General features: G+C 36.3%; 1 protein-coding gene across 1 annotated transcript; it reads left to right on the top strand.

Annotated features, from left to right (window-relative positions):
* The first annotated feature begins 11,699 nt into the window (after positions 1 to 11,699).
* Positions 11,700 to 20,768, top strand: LOC128215145 (gastrin/cholecystokinin type B receptor-like). The gene is made up of 6 exons (XM_052921864.1): positions 11,700 to 11,960; positions 16,522 to 16,643; positions 18,122 to 18,245; positions 18,512 to 18,714; positions 20,064 to 20,157; positions 20,316 to 20,768. The coding sequence occupies exons 1-6, from the start codon at positions 11,700 to 11,702 to the stop codon at positions 20,766 to 20,768; spliced, it is 1,257 nt and encodes a 418-aa protein (XP_052777824.1).
* The last annotated feature ends 275 nt before the right edge of the window (positions 20,769 to 21,043 follow it).

Raw genomic sequence — 21,043 nt, 5'->3', positions numbered from 1 at the left:
ATTTAGGTCCCGGATTTTAATAGTTAAAATGAGGCTTCATGGCTTTTTTCTGTTAAATATTACAAGAAAATAAAACTAAGGAAACGACCAGGAGAAATACAAAAACATAAAATATCACCCATATTTCTCAATGCACAGCTATCAAAGCCATGCAGACATTTAACGAGATACATACAACATCTGCAGCCAATTGTATAAACAATTGTAAATAATTACCTCGGTAAGTAAAACCACCGGTAAATTCCGTGGTAATATTACCATGGCGGTAAATGCGTTGTATAAATTATTTTTACCAAGGCGGTAAATTTACCAGGGTAAATTTTACCAAAATGTCCCATAATGCAATAGAGTGACGTCATTTTCCCGCACAGCTGTCAGATTGGAGGTATCTTTTTTATAAAAAAATGAATGTCCACATTCCATTGTTATAAAAAAAATATCTAAAAGGCAGGTTAATGACAAAATTCATCAAGTCGGCCCAACAAGTTACCTGGTAAATATTCAACAAAACAGTACAAAGTATTATAAGCTACTCCCGTGGCTGATCAATAAAACACATGTATGCAACATTGCAAGGGGTAGGTTTATTCTGAATTCAGGGGTGTTACTCTTTACTTCATACAAAACGGTCAACGAATACCGCAGGAAAATGCGAACATTATTGCAATGATTTGCAAGACATAATGACACAATATATCTGAATAATTTAAAAACAGAAATTAACTGACAAGAAATTATACTTGCTAACACAAAATTCAAAAAATATCTTTGAATGGCATCTTCCGTTTTTCTCACGCTGACACCTAAGGAATTTATAGTTAGTTTCAACTTGTCATAGAAATGATGCACTGAGTTTCATAGAATTGATTCTCATTAAAGTGATCAATAATTAATATCTTTAATCTAATATGTACCATTGTTTCAGTATTCCATGTATTTGTTAATTAAAGCTGGGGGTCCATTGTTATATTTTAAACTGAATTATTGCTGAAATTGAGAATATATGTAAGAAAACACCACTGATTCTTTTTTGTGTCAATACAGACACATATTATAAATGTACTTGATATTTTCTATATCTTCTATGTGAAATGTCATTTCTTGAAGAATTCCATTTATTAAATGCTGCATCCAACCACTTTGCCTCCATAAGATTGTTAAACTACATGCGACATTTGTATGATATATCAGTTATGTTTATTATTAATGACCAAATGATCTTGAATCTTTTTCTTTCATCTTGTTTGTAACATATATATATGTTTGTATAATTATGTCCCTACCCATAGGCTAGCAACCTCAACTTGGCACTTAAAGTGCAATCATGTATAATTAACTTAATGAACTTATTTTTAGTGTCTGCTTATTTATGTCATAATTGTTTCTGTTTAAAATAGAATGTTACATGATCTCTTCAGTTATTGTCAGCACTATTTAATAATATTTTTTAACTATTTAAAAACTAAGCTGTCCCATTGTGGATGTCAAATTGAAGTGTTAGAAGTACTTACTCATATAGTCACCATATTTTCATTTTACAGGAACATATTAAAAGTCAATATACAAGGAGTGTAACATTTATTTTCTTTTTTCATTTAACTATAAATGGTCTTAAATTCAAAATCAAAGTCGATTCTTATGTAGATACCAATAACCAGAATCAGCAATGTTAAACAGCATATAATTCACTAGCGGCTCCATGAAGTTCATGTTGTGATGTTTTCTTGACGGCACATTTGTCATATAACCTTGGTCTTCCACTGGTAGCAATCTAAAGATAAGTAAAATTATTTTGTAATCATTAAAATTATATGTTGTCTGTGAAAATCAGCTTCATATCTTAAATGGCGGATTAATGAATATTGGATGCGGATATGGAAATATGCATATGAGGGAGTGGGGGGTGGCGGTGTGTGGGGGGGGGGGGGTGACGGCGTTCCCTAGAGGCCAATGTTTCTATAAATTTGAAAGGTAAGTTAACAAGATCGTCGGTAAGAGATGATGGCTTTCACAATAAACAAACAAGTTAATGATATTTTGCTTTTATTCAAATGACAGTACACTGATAATTTACAGAAGAAAAAAAACAACCTTATTTTTACCTCACTGCTCTTGGTGTCTTTAATCATGTGCCTGTTATATGTTCAATCATCACACTGGCTCTGCTGGCTTTCGCTGATGAAAAGCCTAAAATGATTATAATATTCATTATCACAATTATGAAATGGTTGTGTACAATTGAACATAAACGTACTAATCACAGAACTGTATATGTAACAGTATAATTTATATACATTTTAACAAACTCAAAAAATCATACTTGGGTATGTTGTCATACCACAGCTGTTGTTTTTATCAAATATACAGTAAACTTTTATATTATCAAGGCACTTCACAGTATTTGGTTAGCAGTCACCCCATTGTGTGCCTCTATACAGTATAAAAGAAAACTTTGGAAATAGACTATAGACTGAGGTATATTTCATAGAAACTGACGTCATAGCTGTCATTTACAGTATTGTTCAATGTTTACAGGCGGTTCAATTTGATTGTAAATATTTATGTGCAAAATACTCAAAATATGTGCAAAGTGGGATACATTTCAACAAAGTAAGGTCGAGACCTGCAATCAAGTGTTGGTCTCGAACCATTGCATTGAGCTTTAAAGATTTTGGAATTATTTAAACGCGAAACAAGGTAAATAACTTTCTTAAACTTCAGATTTCTTGTGTCACTGTGTTTGTACATGAAATTTGTTCGTTGGAATATTTATAATGCATTTATTTGTTCACACAGTGAGTTATTGGCGATTTCTTACCTCTGTATTCCTGTCTTCTATTGATATGGACGTAATGGAACAGTTTTCTAAGCACGAAGTTTCATTTTGTCTTTAAAATCGACAAAATGAGTTGTGAATCGAGCGTTTGTTTATGTCTGGTCGGCCATCTTGATTCTGGTAACTGAGACGGTAAATCAATTTACCCACCTCTTGGAGGAGGGTAAATATGACCGCGGTAAATAGCTTGGTAAAAATCTTAATTTTGTTTTATACAATTGATTACCGCCAATTTACCAGGAAAATTACCGCCGGTAAAATATTACCCTGGGTAAATCTGTTTATACAATTGGCTGCAGAAGACAACAAAACATTACACAATTAGCAAACTATGAGCAGTATCGTGCGGTTATAAAATTATTATGGTAAAAATTGATACGACTTTTTGAAATTAAATAAAATGCATATTTTAAACGGTCGTGTGACCGGTAATTTTATATAAATAAGACGTGTAAAGATGTTAGTAGAGTCGACTTTTTATCTGTGCACCAAATGTGTTTGCAAATATTATTGAACTTAAACTAGACGATTTTTCAAAAACATGTATCGGATATTCACAACCCTGTTTATACATGTATTCTATGTACAATCAATTTTGAAACATTTGTTCAATACAGTCTAAAACAAATGTTGAATGTGAACCAATATCTAAACTTAGCAATGAAAAATAAATAATAAATCACGTTTTTGGTTTAATGGCGAATGCAAAAGTGCAAGATGAAAAATTCATACAGCTAAGTTTATGTATACATTAAGAAGAAGTGTTGCGAATTAAACAAATAAATAAAAGCAACATTTTAATATAATGTATTGAATGTAAAAAAAAATATAGGCGGATAAATTAAGGCAAAAAATAAAAGATCAACCCAAAGATTTTTGAAAAACAAAAAAGATTGACGTCACACACATGACGTCATTACATAATTACATTAATGATACGACGTGCATCATAAACGTATCAATGTTTCGACTAGATTATACGTTAAGTTGCTATCCTAACACGGAGTTGTTATAACACAGAAATAAATAAAGTTTGGTGATCATCTTTGTATTTTTAAACAGTTGGATATTCTTAATCACACACTATGAAAGCACTCGAAATAAGTCGGGACGATATCCGTGGTTGTTATGGAAACATTATTAATTAAAGAAACATTTTTAGTATTTGACATTTGATATTATTGATTATTTAATTTGTAACACTTGTGACTGAAGGCCCAAAACTGCACAATGTAGTTCAAATCGTAATATTTAGTGAATATTCGAGTAACCGCAAACTGAAAATCGCTTTCCGAATTATTTAATAAATATCAATGTTACAAGTAGTGTAAGGCAGATGGTTGACATTATATGCAAACCCAATGTTCAGTTTAAACATATTTATTTTACAACGATTGTGAAACACGTTTTACAACATTATATTATTCGATCTCGCTTGTTCGATTATACTCTATAGAGATGTCTTGTGTTGTTTGGGTCACGAATTACCGGAGAAAACCCAGTGGCTTGGGGACCACAAACCAAACTTGCATGCGCCCAGGCCGTAAATCGAACCCGGGTCGCTTAGGTGAGAAGGAGTGCGTTTACCACTGCGCTACCCGGGAAACCTGTGTATAGTTGTATGGACATATAGAAAGTTAGAGAGTTCCTTTAAAGGAAATTGTTTATCAGCCTAAGGTTTTGTGTGTATGTTAAGATATTCTTCGTTCTTCATGCGTAGTTTTTCAGCAGAAATGTTGTCGAAAAAAAACACTTTTAAATACGAGTGGGATATAATGCAGTGTGCGTGATTTGGCATCCTTTCATGGTGAGAATTACGATTTGTAGGCGTTCAGGGAAATATATTGACATGCTCATGCATATAACGTATTATAAACAATCCCTTAGGAGTAGAGAACAATATTGTTTCCAAACATATAACGTCAAACTCCTTTTCTGCGGATACAGGAATGGGGGCGTTTGAAATCAGAATAAGATCCTTACTGTAACGGATAAAGATGCAGCATCTAATTTTGGTTTGTCTTTTGTTCAATAAATGGTTCTAAAGTTAATTCGTTTAAACTTATGTATTTCACAACGATTGTGAATGAAGTTCTTATTATTCACTTTTAATCACTTTCATTGGCAAGGTGTGACGCGAGAGTGTGTCAATGGGTTTGGGCGAACCGAATGCGTGGAGAAAACCCACTTGTCCAACTTGGTGACGCATACAGACTCAGGTGCGCCCAGGCCATTGATCGAACCCGGGCTGCTTAGGGTGAGAGGCGAATGCGCAAATTACTCTGCTTACCGAACAACAAAAAAACAAAAACAATTACCGAACAGGAATTATTTCAAATGGGTAATCAGTGTATCAAGTCAAGGAAAATTTATCATATACTATAAAAGAACAGACGTCGTTTCCCTTTGCCTGTCGATTGCCAGTTTCTTTGTTGCTTTCGAAGTTTAGTAACTCGTCTCCACCAATAGTTGACAGGTTAGATAGCATGGACTTGCTTTATGAAAAGGTTGTTTATAGTTGTTCATAGTCATTCATGGATAAGACTAGAATCCTAGATGAGAAAAGACACATCTGTTTTGCCTTTGAAAACTTGATGCCTTATATAGTTTTGTTCTCCTATGAATCCGCACAGGGAAATGTTAGTCTGAAATTCTTTGAAAAAGACCCGTAAGCATCCGGGTTCACAAAACTATTTGCGTATGCTGCGATATGAAAAGCATCTCTCAACTAATTAACAATGCCTGCATATACGGGTGGGAGGCTATTAGGGCTACCAATAGGATGTGGAGTGTTTCAGCATAACACTTCAAAGAGTATAGCAGCCAGCAGCTGAATGGCTTGTGTATAGAAAATAAGTAGCGTTCAAATGAACATACACTTGCCTTGCAGGCGAATACCGTGTGGATCGAACCACTTATTAATAGGGCCAATGCACTGAACTGAAAGAAGTTCAGTGTATGGAATTTCCAGAAACGTACCGTTGGCGAATATTTAAAAAAAAAAACACCATTAAGTTTGGTGTTGTAAAACTTTACTTTATAATAAAATTTCTAAGGAGAAAATTCGGAAGAACTTCATAATTATATAAAAAGCGGTCTCGGTTTAACTGATATGTTTAGTGGCAATACTTAATAAAAAGAACAACTGAACATTTCCCGACGGTATAACTTAAATGATAATGATACTATAGTCTTTTTAAAATTTAACAATTTTCAGATGAAAATGTTTGAACTCGGTTTTCCTTATTTCCGATAATAATGACTCACAGCATGCTTGGTTAATGACTCAGTCACATAGCCCGGCCGATGAGGTTCCGATGAGCCAGCGATGCGATTTTCACCGAACACCGGCCGGACACCGGCCGGACATCCGTGGCGTTTGTTGCTTAAAACCGCATCGGTGGCAGCTCGGTGAAATTTTAACTTCGGAGCTAAATTTCACCGGGCTCTCACCGAGCTCCCTCATCGCAGCCCCATCGTAACCACATCGGAAAACACGTCGGCCGGTGCACGGCCGAGTATCGGCCGGTGTCCCGTGCATCTGAGACAACCAGAGGACGAGTTTTTTTTAACGGACACCGGCGTAGCTCCGACCGAGCTCCAGCCGATGTGGGACAGAGCCTTGGAAAGTATAGTACCGGTGGCTGACCGATGTAAGGGACACCGGCCGATGCTCGGCCGGAACTCGACCGGAACTCGGCCGTAACCCGGCCGGATATCTCTGCTAGTATATATATATGGTCCGTTCCCTGCTGCTTGCACAGCACGGCTTGGTCTCGCCATGCACCCGCGATGAACTGGCCCTGCTCATCTTCCCGGTCGAGATCGGCATTCTGGATGTTGGGGTAACGAGTCCTCATGAGGTTGTGTAGGGTCATGCAGGCCATGACGGTCTTAGTAACTGTCGACGGTCTCATTTCCAGGGTTGTTAGAAGACATCTGAAGCGATTGGCAAGTATACCAAACGCATTTTCAACCACACGGCGTGCCCTGGAACACCGGTAATTGAACAACCGCTCGTCCCCTGCCAGGTGACGATGAGGGTAGGGCTTTAACATGTATTGCCGAAGGGGGAAGGCGTCGTCTCCGACCATGTAGTAGGGTGTGTCCCGGTCGTCATTAGGCAGCGAATCCGGTTGGGGGAGTCCGATTGTTCCCTCACGAAGACCTGGCTCTAGCCGGCATCGGAACACGACCCTGGTGACCCCACATCCACCCAGATGAACTTGTAGTTCGAGTCTACCACCGCAAGCATGACGATAGAAAAGAAGCCTTTATAGTTGTAGTAGAGTGAGCCACTCTTGGGGGGCTTCTTGATTGCGACGTGCTTCCCATCGATCGCGCCACAACAGTGGGAGAAGTTCCACCTGTCTCCGAATCCCTCGGCCACCGGGCGCCATTCATCTTCTGTCTGGGGAGTGGCCCACATCTCATCCTCGTATACGTAGACACACCTCGGGGATGAAAAAGGCGATGGTGTTGTGTGGGACACGAAACGCAAACGCAAGATCGTGGTACCTGCTTCCGGTCGCCAAAAACCTCAAGGTGATTGCCAGCTTCAGCCCAGGGTCCAAGGGGGTTCGATGCCTGCAACAGGAGAGGATGAAATATGATTAAACCTTAGCAAGAATATAATGTTTGGAGGGAATTTTGTTTGCAAAATACGGATTAACTTACGTTGTACTCTTGGTAATGCGGGGGCCAACTCGGTTAAGCAACTCATAGTACATCTGTGGTTCCATGAGGAGGAAGGCTTTGAAGTCGGCAGCGTGCTCGGCCTCGAGTTCCTTCATGAGAGTCTCGTACTGGCCGAAAAGGGCTCTGCGTAGGATCCACTCTCGCACCCACCAGCGTCTTTCTCTTCTGCGGGCCCTCTGTCGCTCCCTCTCGGCGGCTTCTAGTATTGCCGCCAGGACCAGGTTGTACTGGAACCTTACTTGAGCCAGTTCGTGTTCGAGCAGTGCCATTCGAAGTCTCCTCGGTGCAGCCATAGTGATGAACTGACAATGTCAGGTAGAAAGAACGGAATAGCTCGGCACCCAAGTCCGTGTTACATCGGACGAGCATCGGCCGGTCATTGTTCAAAGCCCGTTTACAACCCGGCCGGCGATCGCACGGTGTCCTGTTACCTGCTCGGGTACCGGCCGTATTCCTTCCGATGTCCGGCCGACCTCCGGCCGACCTCCGGCCGGTAGTTGCTGCCACATCGGCAGAAAAAACTCGCATTTTGAGACAGACTCCGTACGGTCACCGGCCGGTGTTCGGTCGGTCGCCTGAAGATGTCCGGACGGAGTCCGTTCACGTCACCGAGCTCTGCTTCCGATGAGGAGAGCTCGGTGGCACCAAAAAAATCCACCGAGCTCTACCGATGCCGGACATCGGCCGGGCTATGTGACTGGGCCATAACATAGTGCTTGCGGTCTTATTTACGTCCAGTACAGTATTATTCTACCATCAGCATTTCAAATTTAGGGAAACAGAGCTTTTCTCTAGATAAGATAAAAGTAAGGGTTAGCTTCTAAACTTATTCTCGAATTGCTGTTCAGGCTGGGCCCATTAACATATAGATGTGCTATGCAGATGCAATATAGTAGGAGGATTATTAGGTTTTCATCCAGCATGCACATAACAACGCAATTCCTATGGGATAGGCATGTAAATTATGAAGTGCACTCAGACTGTGTTCTGTAATTCAATTAAACAACAGTGTTACTATTCTAAACATTTAACACTTAAGTTTTACTCTGCGTGGAGGAAAGATATGTTTTGTTTTTGCTGAAGTATATACATCTATCAAAAGATTCTACTGTTAATTTGGTAAAGAGATACAAACATGAAGCTAACAGATTATCATTATATATGATTCAGCCTGCTTTCACTTCCTAATCAGCTCTGTGCGCATGGGACTGGTACACAATTTTAACAACGTAATTTCTAAATTGAAGTTATGCTAGCATACAATTTGATGCGCTTTCTGCAAAACTACATTAAGTTTTCGTTTCAGTGTAAATGTGCATGATATTTCACTAAGTAAATACCACAAGTAAATATTTCACTAACGGCTAAGCCACTCGTGAACTTATTTTGCTCTCTCGGCAAAATAAAGTGCGATCTTACATGGGAACACGTTTACAGTTCCAAGGCGGTAACCCCAATACTTATGAGAAAAAATACAGAAACAAGCTCAGTAACCAAAAGTTTAAACATAAACCCGGTTTAATGACACTGGGTAAACGCCAAAGACATAGAACACAGAAACAAAAACAAAACAAATAAAAAACATGGAAGAACGGCACAAAACTCCACAAACAGCACAGTGCATACCTACTATTTATAGAAAAATAGGTATGTTTATCAAGGATAATTAGGTACCGTCTCGGAACGGTCAGTAAAATGTAAATTTACTGGGGGTTTAAACCAGTTTATGTGCACATATCTCACTCTTATTCCAACAATCCTAAATAAAGAAAAGACGTTAAAGGTAAATCTTAACAAAGTACAAGAGTTGATACTTATACTAACTTAATTGGTGTTCATGTTGTCTCTGTGTGTTGTCTTGTGGCATTGTGTGTCTCTTGTTTGTGTCCGTACGACCTTGATCATATTGCACTCAAAGAAACTTCTAGTAAGTGTTTTCATTACATTACTATATACAAAATGATTCAAAAATAAGTTGTCTTTACAAGAATAAGCAATCTATGCAGGCTTTTCCCCTTTGTTAAAATGATTACAACAACACTTGTTGTCCGCTCGGCGTTGTTGTTTTTGGAAAATTTACTGCTGTTAGAATAATTGCAGGCTGCAGCTACATCAGACATCTTGAAACCAAGCAATCCTGAAACAATTTACAACTTTTCTTCATGGTCATTATAAGCACGCTAACAGGAAAAAGCTCTTCATTGATTAATGAAATTTGAGAAAACATTCTATTCTGATGCATTAGATTCTAATCTAATCTGGTACGAATTGTGCCTGATAACATGAGTGTAGCATCACAACGTATGAGGGAGCATTTAATGACAAAATGCTGCAAGCGGTTATCAAGAGGAGTTTTCTGCACAGTGTTTTTTCTTACTTAAACAAAACCTATGTTTACACCGGTATCCTTCGCATTTTTCTTGAATACGTTATTATTACTTAAATGTTTAACAAACCATTCTCCAAGAAATTGAATTCAGAACATATGGTAAGGCTGCGTATTTTGATAGTTGCTAAACCTTAATGGTGGTTACTGATTTACATTAAATATAGGGATCTGGTACGAGTCGTCATATTAAGGCGAGCTAACTTACATATTTTCTAAACTTGTTGAATAAAATTGTGTATTTTATAATGACAAAGGTAAGTTTCCTTTGATCACATGTTTGTACAGTAAAATAATAACAATTAACGATCTTTCTGCTTCACCTGCTCTATTGACTGGCCGCATACCACAAATCAATGCCAATTCCTGCGCTACACACAGGGGTTTGTCCAGTTTAAATACATTAAGTACCGAATGTTTTTTACGAAAGAAAGACGAATTAACATGCTTTCATCTTAAGATTTAGATTAAAAGATGAACAACTGTATTCAAATAGTTCTTCCTCATAAATACAAAGTTAAATATAAACGCACGACATGCTAGAATATTGCCAATTTAGATATGTTGCCAAATTAAACATGCGGAATGATATATTTTCTGTCCAATAGAAATAGAACAATGTTATATTACACTTGTTTATCACAGAAAAGTACATAACGGCTTTATTAAACTGGAACATAAGGTATAGCATGTGACACAAGTTGTTTACATAAATTTTAATGCTTTATGATGTATAGGTAAAAAAAACTGTGTATTCAATGTGAAACATGTAATAGGAAAATATCGGAATCAACGTACGATGATCAGCGATATAATAAAGTAAAAAAGAAGCCAAGATAGGTAACATATACATTCAAATATCTTAATAAATAAGTCGAACTACCGCCTTAAATATGCCAGCGAAGCAAGAGTTCACTAGGGTGTATGTGGGGTAGGGCGTTGGATGGGTTTGAAATGTTAACGAGTAATCAACCAATGAGCGTGATCGGTCTGGTAGTTAAACCTTACTAGTACTGCGTAAGACCATTACACATTGGTGAACAATTCTTATTTTAGTAACAGACAAGGAAGTGTGCAACATCCCAATGTGTTAAACCACGTTATAATAAGCAATTTATCCTAAATTAACCTCGAATTACCTTTTTACATCCTTTAAACGATGTGATATGACCTGGTAGAGGACCACAAACACATTGTACTAAAAAACGAGTATATGATAATTAAATGCTTAAAAGAATCTCGATAAATGCCCTTTTCTCTAGAGCTATAGGCTGACCCACCTTAGATTTTAAATCAGATACATTGGAATTGCATGACATTTCGATACCATTGTATTGTTGTCGTATATCAATAAGTATCTGTGAAGATACCAGCATCGGTATTGCTATAGCTGTTACAGACCATGAAAGTGGGCGCTACTATAACACACGCACTGCAAGAGGAAATCCGATAGTGCCTTCTTTGGGGGTATAGTCGTTGGCGACACGTCCAATAACAGATATCACATCATTTTAAGGATAATACCAACTGACATTCAAAGGGGATCCTTTATCATTTACCCATAACGACTATATAAGGACGCCAACATATACGTATTTGAAATATGTGTTAGTAAGCTTCAGAGGACTACCAGTATATAGTATTTAACGCATTTCTATTTCAGTTTAGCGATTGTGTCTATTCGTTCACGAAAGTAAAGCGATGACAACGATAAACAACCTCTATAACTATTCTGTAATTAACAATGGAACATTTTACCTCGACTTTAACACATCAACGATGTCAAACAACAACGCCACCGACGACAACATGACGTTTGTGAATGAATACGAGTACCAGGCCTTCACAGACCCGCCCCTTGAGGAACTAATACCCGTGTCAGTGGTGTATGGGATAACACTGGTTCTCGGCATGGTCGGTAACATCCTCGTCATTTTCTCCGTCACAAGGTACCAGCAGATGATGACCACCACCAACACGTTCTTGCTGAGCCTAGCAACGGCGGACCTCCTTTTGGTGTTAATTTGCGTACCAGTTAAGGTGTGTATATTTCAATTACCCCAGTGTTGTCTTTAAATTGAAACGTCGTTTATAGGTCTTAAACAGTGCGGCATCAACGATTGTTCATATATCAGAGAAAAAAAACATAGACGTCTTCAAATTTCTGTCTTATTTCTATCTGAAAACTCCAAATGATTCAAATAAACGGATCTATCACTTTAAGATTTTTTCTTTCCAAATGGCAACTGTTACTGTTCCAATTTCCCTTAAAGAAATAAATACTTAATTAAATGACATATGTAGCTCACATTATACTATTCAAACGAGTATTTAGAGGATTACCATCATTTATGAATCTAGCAATGTTATAAGTCGTTATATTTTAATTAAATATACTTTAAATTGGTATTTTTAAATTGAAAGACGTACCGTTAAACGTCCACTGGTGTGATAGTTTTGGCTTGTGACTTACAAATATAACTCAAACTCAAATTAGTGATAAAACTGTTTCAAAATTGAGCCATATCTTCAACTTTTTATCATATTATTTGTTTAAAACGACATCACATTTCTTGCATTGTTAGCGCAAAATAGCATTCCAGAATTGCAGTGCATACCATGTTAATTCCTAGATAGTAAATTATAAGAAATTACCAGTTATGGTTGTTTACAACTTTATTGTCGAAAGCATATACTCAATTAGTACTAAAATGACTCAGGTACTATAACTTTACTATCACTGTAATGACTCTAAAGTGAACTCACATAATGAGCTATTTTCTTCCATTTTTTAAATGTGTATTGCATTCAGATTGCATGACATGAACTTTTAAATACCAAAACGGTTACATGAAATCTCGTGATTATTGTTACAGAGAGTGTTCGCTCTGTATTTTATACAATCATTCTTTGAATTAAGCCATTCATGATTGTATTTTATTTCCCTTTAAAGATGCACTCTCACAGATTGAATGTTTTGACATTTTTTCTACTCTTTGTCTTGGAACGAGCCAATTTTTGTGTGGAAAACAGTAATATAAGACTGCTGACAAAAATATTAGATAGCGGATTTTTATATTTTAGTAAAAAAATAATGTTTTATGCATTTTTCTTTAACCGTTAGTAACGGTTTAAGCCTTAAACATTTATTTTCGAATGGAAATATGCAAATCTGCGTTCTGATATATTGTCATCAATCATTTATCATTGGTTTGCAGATATTTACGCAAACATTTGCTCTTTCCAAGAAAAAATATAAAAGTTGTCAAAACATTCAATCTGTGAGAGTGCAGCTTTAAAAGGTCAATAGCACATGTCGTGAGCATGGTTTGTTTTATCAAGTGTAACGGTCGTATTCTGTTGTTATTCATACAAACAATGTACAATTAGTAAATATTTTTATTGCATTTGCATCGCACCGCATGCATTTCTTATTTAAAGAACGTCTTTCGTGTATTCATGGTGATCCTATAAATATGGTCCTGTTTTATAGAACACACTGCGCATATATGGATCCATTTTATTTTGTGCAACCTTAAAACAATTATATTCAGAGACCTTCCCCGTTTACCAGTTTACAAGATACTTAGATATAGTCATATGTCGCATGTTATAAGCAGTTTTCTACGATACTGTCTAGATACGGCTCGTTTATACACGGTCCAACAAATGCCATCATCTTCAATTGAAGGAGTGAATCGCGTGAATTATCTCACCGTCGGGTAATGAACACAGTTTGGCTGGTTTAAGTGTGAAGTCCGATCTTACACGAGCGGCTATGGTAGATGCTTTTTCTCCCACCTCAGTTAAACAAAATTAATTAAAAATGTATTTTTTGCTGGAAAACTTTTGTGCTTAGTGAAAATAATTGCGTATGGATATGCGATAGCACGTGGTTGTCATGGTTACGCGCGCAGGGATCCAGTTAATGTTAATAGTCAAATCGGTCTTTTTAAATAGTTCTAAGGAAAATGAAGCATTATTTCTTGAATGGTGCGTGAAAACTGTTTTATGGTGACATTTGAAGCGAGAAATAATTAATAAGCATTCTAAATATTGCCATAAGACAAGATTTTCTTGATGCTACTGACGACAGTCTTCAACAAGGGAGGTAATTATAATGTGTTGACCGTTAAAAAGAAGTTCCATACGGGCATTTTATCTTCGCCCGTGGGCAAGATAAGAATATCTAGCATGGTTAAATTATTGGATCTACTTTTCTGAGGTGGGAGAAATATGGGTCACGTTTATTTTGATTAAGGATGTTTTCCCTTTTGAAATAATGCCCAAATGCATCTTCATATTTTGATAACCTACTCATTCGGGATAAAACCGCTCTTGTTTGTTGTAGTAACTACCCTCTATTCCCGATTAATTGTGATTGCCAAGCGGAATTTGAATAATTTTATTTATGACGGTAATGCGTAAAGTAACCGTGTTTAACCAAAACAACCGTGTTCATTAACTAGCGTGCGTATAAATAAATATTGCTGAAATCTGTCCCCATTCAACTTATTGCACAGTAAAGCTCCGCCTACTTGGTAACCATTATAATGAGTTAGTGTGTGAAAATACACAAAGAAAGATTTATCCCATATAGTACATATAGTAAAATATAAATCTTGTTTCCGGATTTTCAAGAGTGTCTTTGCATGCATAAAGTTTGTATAATGACAAATTCTTTCGTAATAAATTATTTCCTTAAAAACACAGTGGTAGATATTTACGAAACTTAATACCATTTTATGGTATTGCTTGCGTGCCCTACTGCGTTCATAAAGCATAACCGCAAGTGATTAATTCTTAAATAAACACTACATCACAAAAACACACTCATACTTGGAAAATTCATTTTGTGTCTGTATCATATACTTGTTAACATAGCACTGGTTGATCAGAGACTTCGTAACATGTTTGCCTGACGCCATTAATTACAAAGCGCAGGGACAGCCAACAGTGCTTTATTGTTTAACAAGTTAAAGGCGACATTTAAAAACACTAAAGCGTATGAATGGCATATTTCAAATGAAATCATACAATTTTATATGGCTTTACTGTACAATACCCTGGATGTACCTTCATAACGTTTAGAGTAAAACAATCCTTAGCATGTCGGAATATGAAACAAAAATACAAAATTATCCGGAAAATTGTAGTGAATTTTTTTTTTTACAGCGTCTCACACATCAAATCCCCCATGATACTGATCTAATAAACGAGAATAGATCAAGAAAGTTTGCCTTTTATTAAAAAGAAAATCAATCTTAAAATTACAAAATATATTCGAGACAGCGGACAAGGACCTTGCAGTGATAGGTGCATACTCATTTTTCACGGCTGATTTAATATGATATTTCAGACTTTATAATGGAGATTTCTAGCTTTCATTGTATTATATGATAACGTGATATAAAAGAGAAAAGTTCTTGATCATGAGCCATAAAAGTGTAGGTTTTATTAGAATAAGAATATGTATATATATTTTTGTTTTAAGATTTTGAAAATTCTTTATAAAAATTACTTGCAAAGTGACAGTTCTGTGACCATGATTGTCAAAATGCGATTTCGCTAACACTGTAAACTTTCAAATATAAAATGCAATATTTCAATAGCTTACCATGGGGAATCAGATCGTGAGCGACGGTTCTAAATCTGCGAGGAAAACAAACTAATGTTAGTCTGATTAAATAACATAGGAGTCATGTGGGCAATAGACAAGGGCAAAACAAGTAAAAAGCATGCAGAGCAAGTACAATACCAATGCGTTTTGTTGATTAATAAACAATATATTACAGCCTAGGTTATTAACAGCATTACTGTCGAGTTTAATGAAAACTGTTTCGTCTTGGTTAATGAAAACAAGAAGTAATTTTTCGGTTTTAGATTTCGCATATTGCTTCGATATCTAATCATACAGGAGATCAAAGGTAACCTGACCACCAGACTTGAACATTACAAAGAGGAACTTTTCTATTAAAAGCCTATCCATATCTTGTTCTCGTTCTGATCGCGCCGAACTGAAACTTTCTTATCACGCTACGTACTGTCATTTTCTGATCCCGACTTAATCAGCAGATCTTCATCTGTTGATTGCTGCCAATTACTTACTGATGTTTACGGTAATTTCTTATGAATCAAATGCATATATTAATTTAAGAAATTAACAGCATTTCTTAAAGAATATTTTTTCGAGACATGTATTTTAATTATAGGAAATGCGCAAGATCATAAATGCGATTGATTTATGATGTAATAACGGGCATGGAAATTCCGGGAAATCTTGTGTAACTGCTAAGTGCAGTTTCGTTGGTTAAAATATGAGAACAAGGCGTCAGATAATATAGTTAATTAGAGAAAGCATAAAATAAAAGGCATGTCACGATAGGTCACGATCTTTATCACGTCCCGTTTGTTGTATGCACATGCGGTCTCGACTCCCACGTGTTAACACACCGCCCTCGACGTGAAACAGGACGTCAAAAGAGCATCCTAGCATATTTTTTGCATCATTGAAGGATCAATCGCAGGTTGTGTGTGTTCTGTCAACAAAACAAAACAGCAGACAGTGTCATTATAATCTAAACATTTTGGTTTATTTCAGTTTGCAGCGTTCTTCTCCTACATGTGGCGCTTTGGGGAGTTCCTGTGCAAGTTCGTTCACTACATCCAAAATGTGTCCACTGTCTGTTCCGTTGCTACGCTGACATTTATGAGTCTGGAAAGGTATCTGGAACTATCAAATGCTAAATATTTATTAAATTTGTCTAAGTGATAGTATATCAAAGACGTTAAACCGCCTTATAAATTTCTTGGACAAAAAACTGGGCATGGTTTTTGTCACTTACGTATAAACTTCTTTATTTAGGGGTATACTTATGTTGTTTATTGTCAGAGAATCTGCAATAATAACATGGCCAAGTAACTTCCATATATTATTTGAACAATGGCAAAAAATAAACTTATATTGTATATGGCATTTTCCTTTCCTTGCAGTTGTTGACTGGAGTTTTTCAAAGCCCCGGTCGTTGTATTAATTTGTACTTAAATACAAGTCTTACAATCGGACAGAATCATTGTCATCCGCTTTGGGATATAAAGCAATTGCGACTGATTATCTGTCTATGGTTGAGGTTTCATCATGTTTATCTGGAATTTATATGTTGTACTCGAATCGTTTGTTTTGTACCTTCGACTGGAGCCTATAGTGATAGCACTCTCAGTTCTCCAGTTTGTCAGTAATTGTTATGTATTAATATTTAATTATATCAAATAATGTTGGAACTTTGATCAACTTTCACTGAATTGCACACACTCATTGGAAGATGTGTCGCACATAGCATTCATTCTCTATTATATGAGCTGTAACCCACTTTGTTACAAGCTTTTATTTTCTCTGCAGTAACTCTTCACATAAAATCGGATTTCGATCACACTTGTAAGAATTGTAAAATAGCTTAGGAAGGTGTATATCACATTGGTTTCATGCCCTCGACGCATACCATTTCTACTCTCCCTCTGAACAGTCAAGGTCATAATAAGTGGCCAATTACCTGCAAGGCAGTTTCTGGAATCTCAAATGTACTTTGCTACTTTTAATCGGAGTTTGATTTTCACAGAGTTTTACAGCATTGTAGAAAAGTAACATTTGCATTTTGCTCTCACTATAAAGGTCCCGGTAAAATAGAATGGCCAATGGAACCTGTCAGAGTTTATCATTTTTTGTGTCCTACTGATTAGTTATTTGTCACTTATAATTTGATTTCAATATAAAAAAAATTTAAAAATGTAGAAACATGTAATGGTGTGTTACACTATAGCATTGTGTTCTTCTGTGACTAAAAATAAAAAAAAAATTATAATGTTAAATAGGCCTTCAACAATGCAATTTGGCAAGTGTTTGCCCAATGATCATCACGGTTTTAAAATAATCGCTTCAAATGCAACAGTTAAAGTCAACAACACAGCAAATCATGGTTTTAAATTTGTGTAGATTCATAGAAAATAAGTCAATAAAGCTTACTCATGGATGCATGCTCCCAAAATGTTTTTTTATACTTGAATAATGTCAATATTAAAGCGCGAAAGCCTATAAACATATTGACCTGCATTCATGTGAAGTTAAGTAGATAAACTGTAGTTGTGTAACAAGGGCGCCCGTTAATCTTGTTTTGTTCTTACAAACCAATATATTTATGTTCCAGATATTATGCCATTGTTCATCCGATGAGAGCAAAATACTCCTGCACGGTTGGAAAAGCACGGAAGATATGTGCGCTGCTGTGGGTACTGTCCTTCCTTTTGGCACTGCCTATTCTAATTGGAAGGGTAAATACATTGTGTGAAAATACCAATACTTGTTTTATGTCCATGTGTGAATACTGGCATTATGGTGAACTTAAGTACTAGGCAAATAAACCTTGTGAACTTGGACATATTTTCAAAACCTCGCAATGAAAATTTCACTAGTTTTCTGGATGCTTCAATACATATTTATATTCAGTAATGATTATTAGAATTATCTGAAATTACTAAGAAGTAATGCCTTACGTTTCTTACGAAAACTAGCAATCTAGAATTAAGACAGTTTTCAGGTTCACATCACTGTCGGGCTCTTTCGTAAAGCTACATGGTGCATCAAAGAATGGACGTCCCCAGCATATAGCATTACGTATGAGGTCTACATGAACTGCATTATTCTTGTCCTACCAGCAACAATAATGACATTTGCCTACGTGAAAATATGCCAGGAGTTATGGTTCATGACCAACGCACGAAATCTCATGCGCAGCGAATCGTAAGTAGGGATTATCCGGTTGATCTGTTATCTTCATATTTGTATTTCTCTTCCGAATTTTCTGTAGCTTGTTTTTAAATGATACATCTACTGCAGCCGAACGGATTTTAGACAAATTGATCCCTTTACCTGGCAGAGCAAAAAATAGTAATATCATCACTTTCTGAACTATATCATAATGAACAAAATAAGGACAGTAGATTATTCTTTGCACATCATCATCATGTATTGCATTGCCAATATCAAAGCTGCCAATTGAAATGCCTTCTCATGGTATGGAAACGAATATTTGAATATTCGATCAAACGTTTGATATTCGAATGTCAAAATCGGTATTCATATAATTATTCGAAAAAAAAGTTGAATAAAAAGAATAATAATATTTTTGCCTACAACTCCTTTGTTGTGTATTATGTTTGTCTTGTTTTTACAAAGATTGGCCTATAATGCCAGAGGTGTAATTGTGCTGACAATACACTTAAACGCATCATATATGTCATTTAGGGACATATCGTCGGTTACTTAAAACAGTCCCTGTAATAATACAATAACTGGCTATCAAGCAAGTGACATCAATACGATTCGGTAAACAATGTTTTTATTTTACTAGATCCTGAGTTGGTTTGGGTTTTTTTCTAGTTATATTAAGTAGAGGTCAGTCCCAGAACAAGTCTGCTCGTCTTATTGAAAGACCCCCCCATTGACGCATAACGCCATTTGACCAGGATTCCATCAAATTTCATATTGTTTACATATATGAAGGAGGTGGAATTGATTTTTTTATTGTTCAAAACATTTTTTTTCTGAAAACTGGGAATTACAGAGGATCATTTGGGTAAATCAGGGGCCAAAGCGCGTACTAGCTACGACAGAGAAATGGTTAAAATGCTCCAGCTTTAGCGAATAATAATAATAGTTTACTACAAATTATAACATATGTATTTTGGTAATCGAATATTCGAATGAATAGCCGAATATTCAAATATCAATTTTGCCATTCATTTGCATCCCTTATTATTATATATCGGCTAAGCGATACTATCTATGTAGCAATAACTCTGTTCTGAGATGCGTTAATATCTATATGATAGTATAATTGAATAGAATCTTACTCATTTTACCAAGATCAGTTAAGAAAATAACCCTAATGCATAATTTTATTTTGTTTATAAAAAGCTACTGTTGAAATGAGCCTTAATGATTTTTGAAAATAGAATAACGCTTAATACTATATTAGATGTAACAGATAATGAGGTGGTGGTACTTTATATACTTTTCAATGAGCTGTTTCAATAAAACGCCTCTTATTTATCAATCGTATGTACTTTTATCAATCCACTATCTTGCAGGCGATCATCATCTGGTTCGAAATACAGTACCAAGGGTCAAGGCTCTGCATTGAAGGTCGTCAAGTTTGTCGATGATGACATCACGAAAAAACAGGTGGGTACTTGATATAAAATCCGCATTTGAAAACATGAAGTAAACAATATCGGAAAATTCAACATAAAATCAAAGTACTACTTAATGATAACAAATGACAATTATTATAATACTAATGACATGTCCATAAAACATAAACAATACGTATGTCGTTACAGGTCGTTAAGATGCTGGTTGCTATTATTGTAATATTTGTCTTGTGCTGGGCACCTATATCAATCAACAACCTGCTGGTAGCCTTCAGGATCGTACCACCTCTACATGTTGGAATCGTTAAATACTTGAGGGAAGCTTTCCATATCATGGCCTACGCAAACAGTTGTGTTAACCCGGTTGTGTACGGTTTCATGTCAAAGAATTTTAGACAAACATTTCAGAAGTCTCTATGCGGCTGCATACGAGGTCAGGACTATGTCAGGCGTCAGGTTTTCAAAAGCCAAACAGAGGTGTCTTTTCTCAGCTACGACTCTTACCCTAGTCGACATTGGAATAATATTGCAGAAAGCAAGTCGATGCTATCCAACCAATCAACTGTTGATGAAGATGAAATACTAGACATCGAGAGCAGCAAGGAAACTGACAATCTGCGGGAGGCAGTGACTGGAATATGAGCTACGTAGTTTGCCATATGTTGGATGTAATATATTTCCTTTTCAGCAACGACGTCCATTCTTATTTAGTATGGGAAGCATGTACTTTTATATCTTCTATTTTCAAAATGTTGTAAATATATCTATAAGGTTGTCAATACTGCACATGATAAGTTGGAACTTGCCGTTTTTCAAGTTTAGAACGATTGCTATCCATTAAAATATTTCCATTGCTTGTGTTGGAATAAAGACAGCTTTTTCAGATGTTTATCATTGTAAACACACAACTTCGCCCC

The sequence above is a fragment of the Mya arenaria genome, chromosome 13 (assembly GCF_026914265.1).
Source record: "Mya arenaria isolate MELC-2E11 chromosome 13, ASM2691426v1".
Lineage (NCBI taxonomy): Eukaryota > Metazoa > Mollusca > Bivalvia > Myida > Myidae > Mya > Mya arenaria.
The sequence above is the reverse complement of the archived record's forward strand: the minus strand, read 5'-3'. Positions and strand labels throughout refer to the sequence as shown.

Excerpts from the sequence above, each read along its gene's own strand:
- LOC128215145 (XM_052921864.1), top strand. The coding sequence starts at position 11,700 with ATGTCAAACAACAACGCCACCGACGACAACATGACGTTTGTGAATGAA. Across the intron at positions 16,644-18,121 it reads ACATTTATGAGTCTGGAAAG|ATATTATGCCATTGTTCATC; the intron begins GTATCTGGAACT and ends TTTATGTTCCAG. Across the intron at positions 18,715-20,063 it reads AATCTCATGCGCAGCGAATC|GCGATCATCATCTGGTTCGA; the intron begins GTAAGTAGGGAT and ends ACTATCTTGCAG.